Source organism: Palaemon carinicauda, chromosome 21 (genome assembly GCF_036898095.1).
Source record: "Palaemon carinicauda isolate YSFRI2023 chromosome 21, ASM3689809v2, whole genome shotgun sequence".
Taxonomy (NCBI): Eukaryota; Metazoa; Arthropoda; class Malacostraca; order Decapoda; family Palaemonidae; genus Palaemon; species Palaemon carinicauda.
Window position 1 is genome coordinate 26,508,503 of NC_090745.1, and position 20,069 is coordinate 26,528,571.

At 40.1% G+C, this 20,069-nt stretch overlaps 2 protein-coding genes across 2 annotated transcripts in view; both read left to right on the forward strand.

Moving 5' to 3' along the window:
- LOC137615225 (2',5'-phosphodiesterase 12) overlaps positions 1 to 20,069 on the forward strand; it is a 189,246-nt gene that overhangs the window by 129,462 nt on the left and 39,715 nt on the right. Inside the window, exon 8 of the mRNA XM_068344906.1 lies at positions 5,728 to 5,879. Coding sequence (XP_068201007.1) covers positions 5,728 to 5,879 — 152 coding nt within the window. The remainder of the gene's footprint in view (positions 1 to 5,727; positions 5,880 to 20,069) is intronic.
- The window catches only part of LOC137615492 (uncharacterized), a 31,595-nt gene continuing 25,270 nt past the window's right edge, over positions 13,745 to 20,069 (forward strand). Inside the window, exons 1-3 of the mRNA XM_068345416.1 lie at positions 13,745 to 13,750; positions 14,044 to 14,214; positions 14,353 to 15,226. Coding sequence (XP_068201517.1) covers positions 13,745 to 13,750; positions 14,044 to 14,214; positions 14,353 to 15,226 — 1,051 coding nt within the window. The remainder of the gene's footprint in view (positions 13,751 to 14,043; positions 14,215 to 14,352; positions 15,227 to 20,069) is intronic.

Sequence of the window (20,069 nt, forward strand, 5' to 3'; positions counted from 1 at the left end):
ACGGTATAATTTTTTCGTTTTGTATTTAATTGACACTTCAAGAAAACCGATTTTGGTTTCTTCATCTATTTGTAAGTATTGTATAATGAGAGAGAGAGAGAGAGAGAGAGAGAGAGAGAGAGAGAGAATAGAGAATCAGCTGTTGTACTTGAATGCCGTGTTTTTGTTTCGTGTACCCCCTGAAGCGAGGAATTGATCGCCACAACTAACAATTGTCATGTTAATTTCATTCTTAAACTCAAGTTGCCATATGTGAACTATGGTTTTATTTCTTACGGAGAGAGAGAGAGAGAGAGAGAGAGAGAGAGAGAGAGAGAGAGAGAGAGGGATTTCTGCCATCAAATCTCTCACTCTCTCTCTCTCTCTCTCTCTCTAGATTTTATTTTACCGTCTACTCTACAAAACCAATGTTTGCAAATCAAATGTATACTGTTTAAAATATGACAAAATATTGACGACTCGTTACCGAAGTTTAGGCTATTCACTGCCGATAAACGAACCCAGTCTACTCGTGAAAACCTTGAACGCCCAGAGGGAAAAATAAGGCTTTTAAATATACTGTACTAAACAAAAATAATGCTTTAATATACCATCATTAACACTACCATTACAATTATCGTAAGGTTGGAGAAAGATAAAGATTGCCGAGAACGTAACCACATTTCTGTTTACATTTTGTCAGCTGGACTCGCACAGTTAACAGTTGATTTCATTGTTGATGTGGAATTTTATCCTTAAATAGGCTATTCATTATGAAATTATGTTAATGAAATGTAATGTTAATATTGTTTTGTAACATTTATTATAAATCACCGTATTTAGGGCTAGCAATATACTTAAAAAGACAATAGATTTGATACATTTTGTAGTGCTTGACTCGCGAACTTTGAACAGCCTCGCAGATACAGAAAATTTATTTTTGAAAAATAGCGATCGCGGAAAAGGGGAATCGTGTAATTCGAACACGCTTAATTCGGGACCCTACTGTATATACGGTATTTGTGTTATAAAGCAATTCTGATCCAGTCGGAGTCAGGACAATTTTAACGACTCAAAATTGCTTCGACTCCTTGACTCCGACTCCACAGCCCTGATTTTTATGATTCTATTGATTGTAAATTGCACTACTCGAAAACCATTTACTTGTCTTATGCTTTTGTTTCAGGATTGTGCAATGCCCTACATCCAGTGGGGCCATTAGAGATTAGAGTGAAGCGCAGTAAAAGACTGTTTTGATCCCTTTACAACTGAATTGCAAACCCAGTAAAGGACAGTTTTGACTATTAGAACTAAATTGGAATCCCCTCAAAGGACTGTTTTGACCATTAGAACTAAATTGCAAGCTTAGTAAATGACATTTTTTATCATTAGAACTAAATTGCAAGTCCAGTAAAGCACAGTTTTGACAAAGTAGAACTAAAATGCAGGCCCAGTAAATGACCTGATACCGGAACTGGTAGGAGACCTTTTTGAATTGTTTCCTGGGTCTCTGCCTCTTATCAGGTTATTTTCCCTCAAAGTGAATATAAATAATAAAACATTACCTGGGCAGCTTATGAGTTAATTGCTCTGGTTAATTCTCTTATCATCATTCAGAGTATAGACACACATCACGTAAAACCATTTGATTAAAGCTTGTCAACCTAAAGTATTAAGGGCAGTCTTTAGGAGAGTAGAGCCATGTGACCTCATATAACCTGGTGGTGGTGCAAGGAAGTCTTCCAGTAGATATTTTATGAAATCTGTGAAATGACTTGCCTGTGGTTATCATGTGAGAAGTACATTGATGATTGATGTTTTGTGTAAAGCTTTCAAGATTATTAGCAGATGTTTGAGGTTTTACTGGAGAAGATTCTTAGGATATTAGGGCAGTGTACACTAAAGTGAAATAAGTCATAAGTTTGTGTTTACTCTAGCATAAGGTAGTTGGAAGAGGCGAGTCTGAAAAAAATTTCATATTGATGTTTGTTCCAACACGGAGTACTTACTGCCAGAGGAGTATCTATCCGGGGATCTCGTCCTCGGACGCCAACTTGAAGGGCCCGGCGCCGCAGCTAGCTCCAGCAGCCTGTCGAGGTGAACCACCACCCACTCACTGCTCTTGGGGGATCTTGAGCGCCGACTCTCGTGGCGCGACTTCGAGGGGGAGTGAGAACGCGACAACTTCTTGCGGGACCTCTCCCTTCGTCTCCTGAGCTTCCTCAGCGCCTCGTCTTGGGGGGGAACCCACGCAATGGGGTCCGACGGCGGAGAAGGCTCCTTCTCGGTGACGTCCTCGGCTGCAGAAGTGACTGAAAAAACACGCCAAAGAGGCTGGAGAAGAATTAGGGACATTTTTCCCCCACATGGGGTCATCAGAGGAGATGTGGCCTGCTTGCACCAGGACTCCGTCTCCCATACACACTCCCGCCCCTCACTCGTCTGGAACGACGCCACAACCCCACTATCCTGAAGATCAGACTCTTGGGGAAGGGCCGCGGGCCTCTTCCCCGCAACGGACTTACCTCGTCCCCTACTCTGGGTAGGGGAGGGTGGTAGGGAAGCTCTGTCAGACGAGACGCCCGGCGAAGCAAGGGAGGAAGGGGCGCTAGGCTTCTTAGGCGACCTCTTCGTCGCCTACTTCTTCTTGGTGCTATACCGCACCCACTCAGACTCCTGGGGAAGAGCAATGGGCCTCTTCCCCACAACTGACTTACCTCGTCCCCTACTCTGGGTAGGGGAAGGTGGCTGAAAAGCTCCATTCGACGGGGCATCGGGAGAAGTAAGCGGCGAGGAGAGGCTCGTCTTCCTATGTGACCTCTTGGACGCCTTCTTCTCGGTGCCGAAGCGCACCCACTGCACCTCGTTCCAGGACTCTCACTCCGGACACGTGGTTGTAGGAGAACATAAGCTGCCCCTACACGACGAACACAGAGGATAAGGGTAGGAAAGGGTATAGAATGAACACAATGGGTCCACGGGGGGACCGCGTAAGACACAAAAGGGGGGTCGGGGACACAGAGGGTCGCACTGGGTAAGGAGAGAGCGTCGAGATGTTATCACGACGCGACCAGAGAACTTACTGGAGATCGAGACCTGAGCAAGCATGCTCTCTGACCTGGGGTTAGCCTCAGGGCGTGTATCACTCCACCTGAGGTTACCCCTCATAGAAAACGGGACTAGGGTAAACTACAGAAAACTCTGGTCGGTTGGGAGGAGATCCCAGATACTCCTAAGAAAGTAGTTCGAGGTAAGTATTGTTAGGAAAAATACAAATTACTTAAAATTTGTGATATTCCTTGCAAATTGTTATACTGTCATAACTGTTAATGTAAAATCGGGTATTATTTTCTATCAATTTTTTTTTGCCAATGACTTATTGATTATTAACCACATTTTTATTTTTTATTTTTGTTGATGGCATTGATTTGAGCGATACTTTTTTTCGTTAATTACTTTACAAGATATTTTTTTAATATTTTTTTATTTTTCTTTCCATAATCTCACCCTGATTCTCAAGTATTTTTCTCAATAAACTGAACAAACAAACTTCCCCAGAGGTACATGTTACATATTGGGTCCCCTTTCCTAGAACTAATTCAATGTATGGTGCCAATTTCTCATACTGCTCCAACAAAGTCTAGGTCTTCCCAGGTTGCATCAACATTTTTTTGTATCATGCTTAAGGAACCCTCATGGTGTGGGACAGTCTATGGGTACAATCTTTATTTTATTTCTTCTCGTACTTCAGGGCCTTTTATAGATGGAAGTGTAATGGATAAAGTGGTTTCTTGGGGTCTTAACAATTGTTACACTGTTGTGCATAGGAATTTTTTTGTGTGATCTGGGTTCACATTCTCTTGCCTCGTACCATAAACGATCTTTACTTTAGAAATCTTGTGAGTATACTGTACGCCTCATGTTCCCTCTGGGAAGTGTATTACATGATCAGATCAAAATTATAGTGTAAATGAAAAGGTTATTAAGCAGAAAGTGGTCAGTATGTCTAGAGATTTGGAAATGGTGGGGTCAGCTGAATGTTTTTAATGTCACTGAACAAAGATGGTGTTTTATGCTACTGTCCCATATCCGGTAGAAAGTAAATGCCATTTACATACTTGACAAAGCTAGATCTTTTTGTATTCTCATTATTTGCCTTGATTTAGCAACTGAAATAAGCTTTATATGTCAAAATTACAGTAATACAGTAGGCTCATTCTGGTCACAAGGGGAATGGTTTTCAGGTCTATGGCAACTGCTGTCGGAGTGGCCAAGAAGGTTGTCATACAAATCATTCTGGTCAGACAAGCTATTTTAAGGTGATTCATCCAAACCCATCCTTGCTCCATCTAAACACATTGAAAATATCCACTGCATTATCAGAATCTATGATCTTTGCAGCCCTCTGGGTTGTCCTTAATAGTTTTTAAAAGACAGCCTGCCATTATTTTATATCATGAGACACTTTTATGTTTATTGTAATGGTGACAATTTAAGAATGTAATGGCAAGTTTTTTATGCTGTCCTTTTATGAAAAGAATTTTTAATCATGGCCTTTAAGGGATATAGATCAGTGCTTAATTCTGTACTCTAACAATTTGGATTAATTGTATGTAACCGTCACCAAGTATTATGATATATATTTAAGGCGTTTAGTATTAAAAAGCCACCAGTAATTGGGTCTAGTTTTTGGCATTTGGATGTAGTTTCACAGTTTGATCCTGTGGTAGTCTGGGCTGGGTCAAAATTGCTGTCAAGCTCATGAATTTTGGCCAAGGATTAATGAGATCGTGTGTCAACCTACTTATGTTGATGTTTTGTTGTGTAACTAACAAAGGAATAAAGATAGAAACTTAAAATTGCAATACAAAGCGGAATAGGTTCTCTATACAACACATTGTTCCATGAACGTATTTTGATGCCAGATTGCTTCAACGGATACTTGATGGCTAAAAGGTTTGACCTTTGAACCGTTGGATAATATTTCATGTTTGGTTTTCATAGCTAAAACACTTTTCCTATTAGCATTGACTTCAGCCAAATGCTTAGCGTATTCCTATTAGCATCGACTTCAGCCAAATGCTTAGCGTACTGCAATTTTTTTAACTTCCTCTCATCGGAAATGGATGTAAAAATGCATCAGAAAAGATATTTTTGTATGGTAAGAGCCTATCAGTAATTTTTGGACAACTATGGATATTAATTTTCTAGGGATTTAGAATTCAAATTCATCCTATCCAAATTCATGTCACTTTTAGTTTAAAGTTTGGTCACAGAAACTCTCATAGTAAATTGGATCCAAGTCTTATAAAGCCCCTAAAGGTTAAGGTTCAGGATATTAGGAGTAAACCTACATCTCTTAATTTTTGTAGAAATCTTTCTTTTGAAAGAATTTTAGAGGCAGCCGCATACCCATTTGGTGTTCGCTGAACATTATCCAGGCTTCTTTATCAAGATTGCTGGGCTCTAGATCATATAGAAGCTTCTGACAATATAGTTTTTAATATATGTGTGTGTGTGTTTTTTATATATTTTATTTATTTATTAATTTATTCATTTATTCATTCATTCATTTATTCATTCATTCATTTATTCATATATTTATTTATTTATTTATTTATTGTTTTAAGTAAATGCTATTTTTTCATAGCACTGAGAATAAGACACTGCAACTAGATTTTATTTTGATATTCTTATTTAACAATGTATGAAGTTAAGGGTATTTTAAAAGCTCCGTTCTTATTTCAGGTCCAGAGGAATGTATTAAAGATGTTGAAATTTATCATAACTTCGAAATGGATAGTGCTTGTGGCTTACCTGCATATACAAATTATACTGTTGGATTCTATGGTTGTTTGGACTATATTTTCTATCAGACTGATAAATTCATCGTCAAGAAGGTAAGCAGATTTTTGTTGGCAATATAAGGTGGTCTCCATGAATATTACATGCCAAACTACAACTGTAGTGTGAAAAGTCACTCATGCTTCAAGTCAAAAGGCAATAATATAGACAGCTATGTGCCACATGGATTGTGAATCCAGCCATGCTAGAACATTAATTCTCATGCCTTGTTTTTTGGCAACCAGCTCTTTAACCTTGGGCCTATTGATTTAATATTTTAGTATTTATGCATTATTATGTATTAATCTATAAACATGAAAATGACTTCCCCTCCATCAATGGAATTTTGGGCCAAGCAGCACTGAGGTGCAGACAGACTCACATCTGCACTTTGAAGTAAAAGTTAGGAGAATTTGTACACCAAGGTGGAAGAAATGTGCAAACATGATTAGCATGATGATTTTTATCAATGAATTTTCCTAGTGTAGACTTGATGTAAGGCTTTCATTGCCCTTCTCATCCATACCAAATAGCATGTTATAGCAGAAAAAATATTTTAAGCACAGTACCATTTTTTATTGATTTTAGATGGAAATAGTCTTTGTTTAGATAGCATAAGTTTCTAGTTCTTGTAGTCTTTTAGACAGCTTGAGTTTCCAGTTCTTCATTGTTACTTGACTTTAAATTCTAATCCTTTGTTTGTTTCCAGTTGTCCAGTGTTATTTGATTTTCAATTCTAACCCTCTGAATCTCATCAGATGTATTCAACATCTGGACCCTCTTAATGAGGGAATGCCTTGAAGTAGTCACTAAGCTGCTTCCCTGTAGAAGCCTTATTGGAGGCAAGAGGGATCTCAAACTGGGGAATGATTTCTTCCTCAGTTTGACTAAAAATTTCTCTCATACATTTTTATTGCGTATTATTAGTTCAACCTCCACCCTCTTAATGAGAGAATGCCTTGATGAAGTCATTGAGCTTCAGCACGGCATATCTTTCCTGTGTTGAAGCTTGGTGACGGGCTAGAGGGCTCTCGAACTTGGGGAAATTGATCCCCTAGTTCGATTCTAAATTTCTCTCTCTCCCATCTTTTTCTTCCTCTGAATATTACTTCGACCTTCTACTAATATTGTAAACTTCCTTTCGTGTTGCTGTCCTATCTCTGAGTAAAATTTCCCTTTATATATATATATATATATATATATATATATATATATATATATATATATATATATATATATATACATACATATATATATATATATATATACATACATATGTATGTATATATATATATATATATATATATATATTTTATATATACATATATATAATTATATATATATATATATATATATATATATATATATATATATAATTATATATATATATATGTATGTTTATATATATATATATATATATTTATAATTATATATATACATCATATATATATACATATATATACACACAGTGTATATATATGTGTATATATATATATATATGAATATATATATATATATATATATATATATATATATATATATATATATATATATATATATATATATATATATATATATATGAATATATATACGAGGCCTGTCGGAAAACTATCCGACATTAATCCAGAAAAAATAATTTATATACCTGACAGGATTTGGACCCTAATCCCCTTCAAAGTAGGCCCCTTGTGCTTGCACACACTTAGTCCACCGATCCATCCACTGCTGGAAACACCTCTGGAAGTCTTCTTTTGGAATGGTGTTCATCTTCGCCGTCGCGTTCCGCATTATCTCCTCTCTAGTCTCAAAACGGGTTCCTTTCAGTGGCGTCTTCAATTTTGGAAACAACCAGAAGTCGCAAGGAGCCATGTCTGGAGAGTAGGGAGGTTGGCGAACAACTGGAATTCCATGTTTGGCCAAGAAATGTTGGATCAATTGGGATGAATGTGCGGGGGCGTTGTCGTGATGCAGTTGCCAATTTTTCGCCCTCCACATGTCTGGCCTTTTGCGCCGAACTACGTCACGGAGACGACGGAGAACATCTTGATAGTACTCCTTTGTCACTGTTTGTCCTTCCGGTGCATATTCATGATGTACAATTCCACGGATATCAAAGAAGACAGTAAGCATCACCTTCATTTTGCTTGGCACCTGTCGCGCTTTTTTCGGCCTTGGAGACTCGGGATGCTTCCATTGCGACGACTGTCGTTTTGTTTCTGGGTCGTACCCGTACACCCATGACTCATCTCCAGTTATCACGCTGTTCAGAAACTGAGGATCAGTGTTGGCAGTGTCCAGGAGGTCCTTTGCAACTTGACAACGGAGGTCCTTTTGTTCCGGCGACAACAACCTGGGCACAAATTTCGCAGCCACTCTGTGCATGTTCAAATCATCACGCAAAATTACATGTGCGGAATCTTTACTCACTCCAACCTCTTGGTCAATCTCCCGCACGGTCGAACGACGATCTGCCATCACCAAGTTTTGCACCCTCTCAACAACAGCTGCACTCCGAGCAGTTTGGGGCCTGCCAGAACGCGGGTCACTCTCTGCTGATGCGCGGCCACTTTTGAACCGGTTGAACCACTCTTTAATTTGTGTTACACCCATCGCATCGTCTCCAAACACCTGCTTAATCTTACGAATTGTTTCGCTTTGAGAATCACCAAGCTTTTGACAAAATTTGATGCAGTATCTTTGCTCAACACGTTCAGTCATCTTGAGAGAATCGGTAATCCGACAGACACGTTGTGTATCACCTCACTCAGCGACCGACAGACAGCAACTGACACGCTGGATGGTGGTGAAAAAATTCACGCATGCGCATGAAGGTGTCTTCCTTCACTGTGCCAAGTGGCGCCGCGCTATCGTCTCTAGTTCGCACGTGAAAAATAAAGGTCGGATTCTTTTCCGACAGGCCTCGTATATATATATATATATATATATATATATATATATATATATATATATATATATATATATATATATATATATAAAATATATATATATATATAAAATATGTATATATATATATATATATATATATATATATATAAAATATATATATATATATATATATATATATATATATATAAATATATATATATAACATATATATAACATGTATATAATTATATATATAACATATATATATGTTATGTATGTATATATAAGAATAATATATATATATATATATATATATAGATTATGTATATTTTATATATATATATATATATATATATATATATATATATATATATATATATATATATATATATATATCATATATCATATATATATTGTATATATATAATATATATATTATATATATACTGTATATATTATATTTGTATATATATATATATATATATATATATATATATATATATATATATATATATATATATATATATATACTGTATATATATAATATATATATATATATATATATATATATATATATATATATATATATATATATATATATATATATATATATATATATATATATTAATGGATTTTGAGCAAAGCAAAAAATCTATTTTAGGGTGAGATAGTCATGTCATCCTGATGGAAGGTTCCTTTAGGTAGCTTTCTAAGGGATATTTGCTACAGTGATACTCCCAGAGAATTAACCATAGGTCTCCAGAATCTAACTCCTGGCGCGAGTATCGTAAATATATCTTTAAGGATATCGCATAATATCAAGGGACGTATTTCTTGATACGACACATAGCAATCTTCACCCTGAATAGATTTAACTCTTTGGGGGGAAGAGTGGCAAACGAAAGGGGAGCCGTTATCAAAGTACCTGGTGGACCTCCTCTCCGTACTGCTACGGCTCATCATTCCTAGTTGCATTTAAGCAGGAATAGCCGCAGATAGAGTAGTTTCGGGTTTCGTCATTTAAGAAAGAAGGGTGGGTCCATCAGGACGACATGGCTATCTCACCCAAAAATAGATTTTTCGCTTTGCTCAAAATCCCTTTTTAGGGCTCGGCCATGTCTTCCTGATGGAAGCTTACCAGAGAATTAACTTGAAAGTACTATATCTGTGGGTTTGTATAAGTGCCTTTACTTTGAATGAGTTCCTTATATGATCTCCTAGACCCTTATATATGACATTACCGTTGTTTCTCATATCCACTAAGCTTGGAACTAGCTTAGGGCTTCCTGCCCCCTGCAGAGAAAATGTCGACTTTGACTTTAAGAATTCAGAGTTTGTATTTCCGTAAGGACATAAGGGAAACTTTCTAGAGATTACCTATTTGTACTTTGTAAATCATTACCATCAAGGTGTCTATTTAAGGAAAATAGAAAAACTCTGGGTTCTTTTATTGTTATATCAAAGAAGACGCAGATATATTTTTTCTTTTTATTTTCATAAGCAAAATAAGATGATAATGTATCATGAGAAGGAATCTAGCCTTGCACATATTAACATTATGGTTATATTTATATTTTTTACCTGTAAGGGAAGAATATACATATATTTATTCATTTTTTAAAAATGCCACTCAAGGAACGTGAAGCTAATTTTGTCTAGTTTCATTCAGATGTTGGATATGCTTCAACACTGTGTTCAAATGTTCACATGGCACTGGTGTTGTTGGTTAGATTCTTCACCTGTATAAAACAGTCTATTAATCACCATAGTGATTTTCACTAGAGGTATTACACTAGAAAGTGTTAACACCTATTCACCCGATACACTGTTGAGTCCCGAAACAGTCCACTGTTCATCGCAGCACTAGACGACAGGTTTTATGACTACCTGCCACCACCACAAAGTGTTTTATCTCGTGCACTTGCTACGCATAATGTTTATGGAAGACTGGATGATTTTCACCCTGTATATGAGCGTAGCCTCTCAAAGTCCATGTGTGCTGTCAGGATCCACTCTGCGTATAAAGTAGGTGAGTTTTTCTCTCAGTTGTCTGAGGGATAAGTTCGATCCTGAGGTTTCGCCTCGAAAGAGCTGTCCCTCCTTGAAGTCTGAAGTTCTTCGAAGATAGACCTTGAGACACTCTACTGGGCATAGAGAGACATCTTCCTTCAGAGGGCAGATTCTCCAAGGACCCCACCTTTTGGTGGGCATCTCATTTTTGACAAGAAAAGTAGGATCAGGGAAAAGATTCAGTTCTCCTGTTTCCATGAACTGAATATGGCCTTCATTTCTGGATAAGTCTACTGGTTCACTAACTCTAGCCCCTGAGGCTATAGCAAACAGAAATATCACTTTCTGTGTTAGGTCCTTTAGGGTGCAATCCTCATTGTTCATATTCGAAGTATAGTGCAAGACTTTGTCCTACGACTATGGAGGGGGTTGCCGGTTTGAGTCTAGCGCATGCTTTTGGTATCTTATTGAAGATTTCACCTGAAAGGCGTACAGGAGAGGTCTAGTCAAAGCCGACTTACACGCAGTTGTTGTGGTGGATGAAGAAGGAGATACAGAAATCGATTGATATTTCTGTCGGTTTCCTTGCTTTCACCAAGGAAACCTACTTCTTCCAAGACGATTCATATTGTCTCCTAGTTGAACTTGACTTGTATTTTTCGATGAAGTCGATTTCGTCCTTTGAGATCCCAAACCTTTTTTTGGCTGCTAGGGCGAGAAAATCATGAGATGTAGGTTGTTGGTTCTCAAGGATGAAGCGTAAACAGTCTACTTCTGAACCAGTTGGGATAAAACTGGGTTTGGCAGAGGAAACGGCTTTAGTTTCAATTCTAGAACTAGAGGGAACCAATTGCTTCTGGGCCATTTGGGTGGAACTACTGCAGATGTTCCTCTGAAGTATCTTAGCTTGTCGAGGACTTTTAGCAGGAGATTGGTTGGATATATATATATATATATATATATATATATATATATATATATATATATATATATATATATATATATATATATATATATATATACAGTGAACCCTCGTTTATCGCGGTAGATAGGTTCCAGTCGCGGCCGCGATAGGTGAAAATCCGCGAAGTAGTGACACCATATTTACTTATTTATTCAACATGTATATTCATACTTTTAATACCTTCCCTTGTACGTAGTTCTGTTAACAAACTACCCTTTAATGTACAGAACACTTAATACATGTACTAAAGTACCCTAAACTAAAACAGGCACAAATATTAAAGGTGATTTTATATCATGCATTTCCTAAACACGCTAAAAAGCACGATAAAAAATGGCAACCAATGTTTTGTTTACATTTATCTCTGATCATAATGAAGAAACAAACTGGAGGTAGAGCTTTGCTTATTACCCAGACATATTTCCCATACTTTTCCCTTAGAACTACATCACATCTTCCTACTTTAAATATATATATATATATATATATATATATATATATATATATATATATATATATATATATATATATATATATATATATATATATATATATATATATATATATATATATATATATATATATATATATATATATATATATATATATATATATATGTGTGTGTGTGTATATATATATTTATATGTATACACATATACATACCTACATATATATTTAAATACATGCATACATATATATATATATATTACTGTATATATATGGGTTATGGAAAAAATCCGCGAAGTGGTGAATCCGCGATGGTCGAACCGCGAAGTAGCGAGGGTTCACTGTATATATATATATATATATATATATATATATATATATATTTCTGGGCTTGAACCTGTGCCGGCCAGTGAATAAGCTCCTATTAGCACTTATTCTTAGGTAATTTACTGCTAAATATACAAGAGAAAAAATGTAAAGGAGTGCTAGGTTGACTAGCTCGCTCACCTATTGGTGTCGGTATGGAATTGGGCGTATAATCCAGAGGTCCTGCACTATTTAGATTCATCCACGACAAAGACCCCCAATAGAGGAGAGCCGTTCAACCTCACTCGGCACCACCAACTCTGCATCCGCTCAGAACCCCACTCCTTTTTAGCACGCCTGTGTGGTAACCCGCTAGTTTGTGCTCTCGTGTTTTTGCCTTATTTTCCTTGTGATTATGGCTTCTACATCGGTTTCCCAGGAGACACCGTCTAAGTTAAGTACCAAGCTATGTTTTGCTGTGTTTTGAGCAATCTAGATCGTTTAATATTTAAGTTATAAGAGTTTATTCTCTTCGATCATCTCGGTCTTGCTCGATTCCGCTTACGGTTGGTACTCCTGTTTCGAGAGCTTTTAGTTTCACTCGCGGTGTTACTAAGTGTATTATTTTTATTATTAGTTTAATTTTTATATGTTTTATAGTGGATATTCATTATTTAGCGTTTAGAGCCCTTGTAGCTCATATTTAGGGCCGATATCAGATTACGTATCGTAGGTGGCTTGCCGGCCTTCGGCCATCAGGTTGTTGTCCTTCGGGATTTATTCATTATTTCGCATGCCTTGCCCTAATTTTTTATGTGTATATTTATATATTTTTCAACGCTATTACTTTTATAATGAATATTTGTGCTTATTACTCCGTATGATCTGTTTTGGTAGTGTTTGGGGATCGTCAGTTGGTAGCCCTGCTGCTCCGTGTCACGTGATCCTCCCCCAAGCTCCCCCTCTCGCTAGGTTGGTGGCTAGGCTTCTCTCCCCCCTCCCCTAGGGGACCGTTGCCTTCCCTTCCTACAGAGGGGGTAGTTCAGTGTTTATGGACCATGTCCTCTCTCCGGGTGTCCTGGTGGTTTTGTCTCTGTCTAGACTGGTTGGCCACCGGTCAACAGAGTAGGAATCCCGGTGCACCCTATTTTATAAATGTTCACCTATCACACTTTTATTTATGTTATACGAAAACCTCCGGGTTCTGTTGGTGGTTCTTATCTACGGTTCCGCCCCCCTTATTTTATAGCATTTACTATGATTATATATGACAGATCACTACCCCGGAGTTCCTATATGTATTAGTTTATGGATGTAATTTTATATATCCCGGTCCGGGGCTTAACCTCGCTCCGGGAAGTCAGACACCATGTGTGTTAATTCTTTGTTGCATCCTTCTTTATGATCCCGGCTCGTCCGGAATGAATAGTTATACTCTAGTCTTAAGTTAGACTTATGTTTAGGCCCGGGTCCTCCGGACCCGCCCCTACTTAAGAGTATTATAGTTAAGCTCTAGTCTTAAGTTAGACTTATGTTTAGGCCCGGGTCCTCCGGACCCGCCCCTACTTAAGAGAATTACAGTTTCTCATATACTATTCTTATTACAGATGGTTCATTGCCAGACGACGGCCTGTGCGGCAGTTCTTCACCAGCCTTGTGGCCATACGGTGTGTAGGTCTCACGCCCTCTGCGGAGTACAACTGGAAGATATCGTAGTCTGGCATGCTGATAATTGTATGGTCTGTTTTGACCTCATTACCACCCTTGGATCTGATTCGGTGAGTCCCGTTGGCTATGTTGACTTTTCTAATTATTCTTACTTTTATTTGGTATACATACACTATTTAGTAAGATTTCTATGGTCTTTAAAGGACCTCCTGGACTCTTCCTTTCTTTAATTCCCACTATTATTTCAGGCATCCCCGGAGCAGAAGACTGCGGCTCGGGCCACCCTGAAAGTGTGGGTTGGGGGATTTGCCCGAAATGTGAAATCAAAGCAGCCTTACGTCCTCTCTGAAGACTACTGTGCAATGATTTATCCTAATGCTAAGTCTTCAGCCGCTGTGGCTAGAGCTGTTGCGGCACCCATCATTGCCGACATTGATGCCACTATTTCTGGATTCATCGATCAGGATCAAGATCAAGATACGTCTGATGCCCCCGGAGATCTGGAAGACAATGTTGCCTCCTTGAACTCGGATGTGGAACCCATGTTGTTAGATGATCCGGATGCAGGTAGGGTGGTAAGTGAGGCAGGTGTTACCGGCGCTGAGATTCCTATCCCCAGCCCCGCTCTTTCTTCTTCATCTGATCTCTCTTCTTTTCATGGTTTTTCTGGGGACCGCGATTCGTCTCACCGATCACACCCGGTTCCCCCCAAAGATAAATCTAAATCTAGAACTTTGCCAAAAGCTCGTAAGCCCCACAAGGCTTCCCATGGTTCTAAAACGAAAGCAAACCCATCATCTAAGGCTTCCGGCTCCTCCTCTAAGTCTCACGACCCGGGAGTACAATCCGCCACTTCTGCTCCTAACCCGGGCCTTTCCGAATCAGCCATGCTTCGCATTGTGTCAGAGATGCAATCTAAGATTGTGTCAGAAATGCAGGCCAAGATGGACACGATGTTTTCTAACATTGGTCAGAGACTTGGGGCATTAGAGCAAGGTGCTCCGGAGCAAGTTCAAAGCTCTCTCATCCCGGATGCCTCTAAGCTTCCTCCGTTTACCAAGAATAACCCTTGGCGCATGGCTCTTCATTCCCCGTTCTCAGACGGGATGTTAACGTTGGAAGGTCTTGGTACTCATCCACTAGAGGACTTTGAATTCTTTCCTCCTGGTCTCGCATTTCCGTTTCATGGTTATGCCAGGCTTACCGAGGAAGCTCTGGTTCGGCTGGATAAGGTCCCTAAAGAGACCGTCATTTTCCCAAAGGAACAAGCCCAATCTGTTTGGGCTAGGTTTCTAAATGACATAGGTTGCACCAATACCATGTTGACGCCTCATAAGAGTTCATTTACAATGTTCCTAATGGACAAGAATACCGTGACTCCATGCGTCACTAAGATTGCAGAGCTTGCCTTTCAATACGCTCTGGAGGAGAAGCCCTTGCCTCCCATCCGAGAGGTAGATCCGATCTCCCTCCTTCTTCCTTCAGATAATGAGTGTTGGGACAATGTCCATACCACCTTTACTTCCGGCAAGCTGACAGCGGACTGTGCGTCAGTAATTTTTAGTGAACGGCTTCCCCGTCTCCCGGAATCCCTTATTAAACAGGAGTATGATTCCCGCCTACGTGTTGGTCGAACCTTGAACTTGGGCACTTCTACGGAGTCGATAGCCTTAACTTATGATACTGAGAGTATCTTTAAGTCTCTCAATAAGGCTACTTTGCAGTCTTTGTACTTTGACCTATTTGACTTTGCTCTTGCTAAACGTAGGTGCCGCAAACACGTCCTGGCTGAGACGACTATTAGGCACGAACCGAATAAACTTATCCGGTCCTCTTGTTGGGGTCCAAATCTTTTCCCTGAGGATCTTGTGAAGGAAGTCTTGACAGAAGCTACAAGAGTTAATCAGAGCCTTAAAGCCCGTTGGGGTTTGACTCCTAAGCGGAAATATGATCCCGCAAGTTACTAAGCCCGTGGTAGGAAGAAGCTCCGCCCGTATACCTCCACTCAGTTCCGGCAACAGCAAAGTAGCTCGTCCGTTTTCCGGCAGCCTCTCCCACCATCTCCTGCTGTTCCTGCACAGCCTTCCACCTCTCAGGCTCCTTCCTCGGACTACTACGTCACCGTTCTGTTCCCTAAGAGCCAGCTTCCCGGTGCCTCCACCACCTCTCCAGCCTTTAACCAATCTTATGAAGCTCAAGGCTCTTCCCAGGGTTATAACAGAGGTAGAGGCTACCACCGTGGTTCATACCAGAACAGAGGTAGGGGTAGATTCTTTCGCAAAGGAAAGAACTTCCGAGGCGGACGTGGAGGCAACTCCTCAAGCCAATACTGAGGTGCAGCGGGTAGGGGGGAGGCTTTATGCCTTCCGCAACAAATGGAGGTTCAGTCCCTGGGCTTTCAGTATCATCTCCAAGGGACTGGGGTGGAGTTGGATTCAAGGACCTCCTCCACCGAACAGATTTCATCAGCATTCCACTCCGGACCTAGTCGAGTTTGTCCAGGACCTGTTACAAAAGAACGCCATACAAGAAACGAAACACCTGAAGTTTCAGGGTCGGCTGTTCAGTGTCCCGATGAAGGATTCGGACAAGAGAATAGTGATTCTAGACCTATCCCTTCTCAACTTGTCCATTCAATGCGACAAGTTTCGAATGCTTACCGTCTCGCAGGTGCGGACCTTACTTCCCCGTGGGGCCGTCACCACCTCTATCGATCTTACAGACGCCTATTATCACGTTCCGATAGCGAGACACTTCCGTCCGTATCTAGGCTTCCGCCTAGGAAACAAAAATTACTCCTTCAAGGTGATGCCTTTCGGGCTCAACATCGCCCCAAGGATCTTCACAAAGTTAGCAGAAGTTGCTGTTCAGGAACTCAGAAATCAAGGGATTCAAGTAGTAGCCTATCTGGACGACTGGCTCATTTGGTCAGACACCTCCCAAAATTGCCTAAAAGCCACTCACAAAGTCATCCAATACCTTCAATCTCTAGGCTTTCAGATCAACTTCAAGAAGTCCCGTCTTCTTCCGAAATCAAAGTTCCAATGGCTCGGCCTGCAATGGGATCTTATATCTCACACTCTGTGTCTTCCCAAACCCAAGAGGTTAGAGATTGCAATGAACACCAAACGCTTTCTCAAAGACAAAGTGAGTTCCAGACGGCTCCAAGAGAGGATCCTAGGGTCCCTTCAATTTGCTTCAGTGACGGATCTACTTCTGAAAGCGAAGTTGAAAGATATCAACCGTGTCTGGCGTTCGAGGGCGAATCGGAAGCTCCGGGACAGGAAAGTCCGCCTTCCTCCCATTCTCCGGGAAAGACTTCTACCTTGGACAAAGGCCAGCAATCTGTCAAAGTCAGTTCCCCTTCGATTTCCGCCTCCGAAGTTAATCATTCACACGGACGCATCCCTATCAGGTTGGGGAGGCTATTCTCAGCACAGGAAAGTTCAAGGTCTTTGGTCTCCCTTATTCCGGCAATTTCACATCAATGTGCTGGAGGCCATGGCAGTTCTACTAACCCTGAAACGTCTCTCTCCATCCAAGAGACAACACCTTCGTCTGGTTCTCGACAGCAAAGTGGTGGTCCGCTGCCTCAACAGAGGCGGATCAAAATCAGGGCCTCTGAACCATGTTCTAGTAGCCATATTCTCCCTAGCAGCCTCGAACCGTTGGCATCTTTCAGCTGTCCACCTGGCGGGAGTCCGGAACGTAGTTGCAGACGCCCTGTCCCGGACCTCCCCTCTAGAGTCGGAATGGTCACTCGATCAAAAGTCATTCCGGTGGATTCTCTCTCGGGTTCCGGGTCTCCAAGTAGACCTCTTCGCCACGGAGTCCAACCACAAATTGAGAGTATATGTGGCTCCCAATCTAGACCCTCAGGCCTACGCCACAGATGCCGTGTCACAGAATTGGGACAACTGGGAAAGGATTTATCTCTTTCCCCCGGTGAATCTTTTACTGAAAGTCCTAGACAAACTGAGATCCTTCAAGGGACGAGTAGCCTTGGTCGCACCCAACTGGCCCAAGAGCAATTGGTACCCTCTCCTGCGAGAGTTGAGACTACATCCTCACCCGATACCCAATCCGGTTCTGTCTCAGATAGTACAAACACGCGTTGTGTACGCTTTCTCAAACATTCAGAGCGCCCTAACTTTATGGACTTCATGAAGTTTGCGGCCATGCATGGTGCCAATATCGATCCTCGAAACACCCTGTTCCTAGAATCAGATAAACGGGATTCCACCATCCACCAATATGATTCTGCAGTTAAAAAGTTGGCTAAATTTCTGATAGACTCAGACGTACACTGTATGAACTTGAACCTTACAGTCACTTTCTTTAGAACTTTATTAGAATCAGGTCTGGCAGCCAATACTATCACCACTATTAAATCTGCTTTGAAAAAGATCTTCCTAGTGGGTTTTAACATAGACTTAACCGACTCTTTGTTAGCTTCAATTCCGAAAGCCTGTGCCAGACTGAAACCGGTTACTCGTCCTACCCCGGTTACCTGGTTCCTTAATGATGTGCTCAAATTAGCTTCTGATACCATTAACAGTTCTTGTGATTATATTCCCCTTCTCAGGAAAACACTTTTCCTTGTGAGTTTGGCTTCCGGGGCAAGAATTTCTGAACTGGCAGCTTTGTCAAGAGACCCCGGTCATATTGAGTTCCTTCCTTCGGGAGAGGTCCTTCTTTCACCTAACAAATTCTTTTTAGCTAAGAACGAAGACCCTCAGAACAGATGGTCCTCCTGGAAAATTGTTCCCCTCACGCAAGATCCGTCTCTGTGCCCTGTTACTGCTCTTAAGTCTTATTTATCCCGGACCTCCTCTAACTCCTCCGGGCCTCTATTCGTTAGAGAACAAGGCGGTACCATTACCATTAAAGGGATCAGGCAACAAATTTTGTATTTTATTAAACAAGCTAACCCTGACTCTTTTCCTCTTGCACATGATATTAGAGCAGTTGCTACTTCGGTGAACTTTTTTCACCACATGAATTTTACGGATCTTTCTAGGTACACAGGGTGGAAGTCACCGTCAGTGTTCAAGAAACACTATCTTAAACATTTGGAAGCCCTTAAATTTCCTACGGTAGCTGCAGGGAGCGTAGTTACCCCCAGGTAACTCACATGTTAATTCCTTGTCATTTTATCTCTCCCCCTTACCTGCCTCATTTATACCCTATTTGTATTCGTTGGTTTCGCACCTGGTTACTATTCCTATATTTGTTAATTTTATGACTCCTGAGTATCTGTATATATCATCACTCACGGCATTATTATACCTTACCTTTTTTGTCAATTGTTCTACCAAGTGGATTTATGTTCTTTTTAAGGTACCTTTATAGTTGTTTTTGGCACTCAACTCTGATTAAAGTAACTTGTGTTTCCCTTGTGTTTATGTTTTTTCCTTTATTTTTCAAGTTTGGTGACATTTCTCTTGTATGTATTCACTGGCCGGCACAGGTTCAAGCCCAGAAAAGGGATTTTGACGTAGGAAAAATCTATTTCTGGGCGAGGGACCTGTGCCGCCCAGTGAACCCTCCCAGCTCCTCTCCCTTGGAGTCCCCAAACTTTGGGTGCTAAGGAGTTGGGTTCTGAGCGGATGCAGAGTTGGTGGTGCCGAGTGAGGTTGAACGGCTCTCCTCTATTGGGGTCTTTGTCGTGGATGAATCTAAATGGTGCGGGACCTCTGGATTATACGCCCAATTCCATACCGACACCAATAGTTGAGTGAGCTAGTCAACCTAGCACTCCTTTACATTTTTTCTCTGGTATATTTAGCAGTAAATTACCTAAGAATAAGTGCTAATAGGAGCTTATTCACTGGGCGGCACAGGCCCCTCGCCCAGAAATAGATTTTTCCTACGTCAAAATCCCTTATATATATATATATATATATATATATATATATATATATATATATATATATACATATATGTATATAATGTATATATATAT